The 3,144-nt window shown below is 44.1% G+C and overlaps 1 protein-coding gene across 1 annotated transcript; it reads left to right on the top strand.

Moving 5' to 3' along the window:
- The first annotated feature begins 241 nt into the window (after window positions 1-241).
- Window positions 242-3,144, top strand: LOC127253038 (transcription factor bHLH62-like). The gene is made up of 8 exons (XM_051277449.1): window positions 242-1,241; window positions 1,330-1,509; window positions 1,607-1,672; window positions 1,781-1,849; window positions 1,947-2,036; window positions 2,157-2,378; window positions 2,474-2,591; window positions 2,697-3,144. The coding sequence occupies exons 1-8, from the start codon at window positions 459-461 to the stop codon at window positions 2,723-2,725; spliced, it is 1,557 nt and encodes a 518-aa protein (XP_051133406.1). The 5' UTR covers window positions 242-458; the 3' UTR covers window positions 2,726-3,144.

The raw sequence follows: 3,144 nt of genomic DNA, 5'->3' as shown, positions 1-3,144 counted from the left end.
TAGAGAGGTAACTAGAATAAAAGTAGAAAAGCGACCAAGTTAAATTAATGGTGCGTGGAAGTATAGTGTATGCTTATGTGTGAATGGACAATAAAAATTAATAAATTTAAAATACAAAAAGTCAAATATAATTATTATTTTTATTTTATTTTATTTATGTATTCTCCTTTTCTCTCTCTCTCTCCCTCAATCTCCATCCATCCATTTTTATTTTAAGATTTTAGTTAGTAGTAGTGGTTGCTTCCTCTTCACTTTCCTGTCTCTCTCTCTCTCTCTTACTTTCTCTCTCTTCTAATAAAGTTGTCATAAAAAAGCAAACAAACGCCTTTTTCTTCATCATCATCGTCGTCGTCTTCGTCGTCATCTGCTTCTTCTTTTCTGCTTTCTGCTTCTGCAACTTTACTTTTCTTCCAAGAATCAAAAAGAACACCCACCCCATCATCTTCATCTTCATCTCCATGGATGCAGACAGTGGTTTCAACAAGGATCTCGATCTCGACCTCGACCTCCATTGCACCACCAGCACCAGCACCGGCGCCGCTTTCTTCCTTAATCCCATTCCAATTCCAATTCCTAATTGGGATAATTCCTCGCCTCTTTTGCACCACCACGACCCCGCCGATCCCTTCGAGTCCGCATTGAGCTCCATGGTGTCCTCCCCCACCGCAACCTCCTCCGCCCCCGCCCCCAATAACCTCCTCCGGGAGCTTATTGGCCGCCTCGGCACTATCTGCAACTCCGGCGAGATCTCCTCCAGCAACGCCGCCGCCGCCGCCTCCGTCTACAGCACTCCTCTCAGCTCCCCGCCTAAGCTCATCGACAATCCTCACCGGCAGATCAGGGGAAACCATTCCGCCCTCCAACTCCCACTCCATCTCCCACTCTCCCCCGATCCAGCCTTCGCCGAACGAGCCGCCAGATTCTCTTGTTTCGCCGGCGCCGGATCTCACAACAGCAACAGCAGCAGTAACAGCAACCCAAACCCTAACCCTAAAATGGCAGTTCAAGAAAGCAGGGGTGTCGATCCTCACAAGAAATTCAGCCGGCGGCTCTCGACCCCTGAAAATGTGGAATTCGGCGGCGATTCCGGGGAGAATTCGTCGGTCTCCGAGCAGATCCCCCTCCCGCCCAACGACGCCACCACCTCCAGGAAGAGGAAATCCAATATTCCCAAAGCAAATGGAAATGGCAATGGACAGTCTCAATCTCAGTCTCTGAAAGAAACCAAAGACCCCTCCTGCGTATGTTGCAACAATTTATTAAATTTTCCATTCCAAGTAGCAATCAGACTGATCTAACCTGGTCAGTTGGTAATGATAATCAATGCAGGCTTCCGAGAACAGCGAATCGGGCGCCAAAAGAAGCAAATCAGAAGAAGGGAAGGATAAGGAGAAGATTAATAATAAGGGAGGAGGATCGAAGGATGCAGCAGCAGAAGCTCCCAAGGACTACATACATGTGAGGGCCAGAAGGGGTCAGGCTACGGATGCCCATAGTCTTGCTGAAAGAGTGAGTAGTAGTAATACGCCATTAAAGCAGGATCTTCGGAGTTCCCCTCCTTTCCATTGATCTGACAGTCATGATTCTGTCTCTCTCTCTTGTGCAGGTTCGGAGGGAGAAAATCAGCGAAAGGATGAAAGTACTGCAAGATCTTGTGCCAGGATGCAACAAGGTAGTTGGACCGGAATGGAATGGAGAATTCTATACAGAGCTTGGTCGATGAACAATTGATTGACTTGTGCAGATTGTGATGAGTTTTAGTGTTATGTTATGGTATCAGGTGACGGGGAAAGCTGTGATGCTTGATGAGATCATAAACTATGTGCAGTCTCTGCAGCGCCAAGTTGAGGTGGGTTAATCTAATCGATTGTTGGAAATTAAGTCATCCTGGGATCATAAACTAGGAGTAGAATGAATGGATGTTGATGTTTAATTTGGCATGGCAGTTTCTGTCCATGAAATTGGCTGCTGTGAATCCAAGAATGGAGGAGTGTTCGGGCATGGAAGCTGCTGGTGGTGGTGGAGGATCAAAGGATGTAAGTGGAAATTAAATTAATTTGTTGTCTGAGAATGTATGTAATTAATTGTAAGAAAGCAGTGATTGATTTTGAGTTGAATTGGCAATGATTGATGATGGCTGGCTGGGTGGCATACAGGTGGGATCTATGGGGCATCATAACATGTACCAGCAGCAGCCATGGGAGAGCTATTATCATTCCACAACAACGATGATCAATAATTCTCATCAATCAAACGGGAATGGGAGTGGGATGATGATGATCCACCCTGAAGCTCATGGCAGGAATCCAACCTCACATAATTATCTCCTCCTCGACAATTTCAGCGAAAGCACAGCAGCAGCAGCAGCCTCGTCGCAGGTAATATAAATAAATGAATAAATGTTAGAATGGTGATTTGTAGTGTAGTGTATTGGATTGAAGATGAATGGTGGATGGGATATTATTATGTGCAGATGCAGGAGCAGGTTGAGGTTGAGGTGTGGGAAGATGACCTGCATAGCTTTGTGCAGATGGGATTTGGGCAACCTCAACATCAGAGGCAGACCCCACCCCCACCCCCACCCCCTCATGGTAACATTACTACCCTACTCTAAAAAGAATCATCCTTGATCAAATTGAGCTGGTTTCGATCCTCATATATATTATTACATTGGTTGGGATTGTTATGCAATGCAGGTGGGATTCGAATGAAAGTGGAGCTGTGATTGTTTGATTTTGATGAGGAAGAAGCAGCAGCTTGTCATTGCATTGCTGCTATATATATATAGAACAAAGTAAGCAAGCCTAATTCAATAATCGAATCCATTTGAGGAGTAAGGGAGTGAGCAAGTGTATATACACTATTACATACATAGTGAAAAATGGGGGGATTTATTATGATTATGATTATGACTATGATTATTATCAATTGACAAGGCAAGGCAAGGGAAGGGAAGGCCTTCTTCAATTCACAGCCTGCCTGTTTTTCTGTTTTATCCTTTTCTTCTCTTGTATCATCTCTAATTTGTTGCTACAAAAATGTAATTATGTTTGTATATGGTTTTACAATGAATGTACCAACCACCCTATACATACAGGGATGGATATATATATATATGTATGTATGTATATGGATTTCATTTCA

This window comes from Andrographis paniculata, unplaced genomic scaffold (assembly GCF_009805555.1).
Source record: "Andrographis paniculata isolate CXL003 unplaced genomic scaffold, ASM980555v1 Contig49END, whole genome shotgun sequence".
Classification (NCBI taxonomy): domain Eukaryota; kingdom Viridiplantae; phylum Streptophyta; class Magnoliopsida; order Lamiales; family Acanthaceae; genus Andrographis; species Andrographis paniculata.
This window is presented reverse-complemented; position numbering and strand designations above follow the sequence as displayed.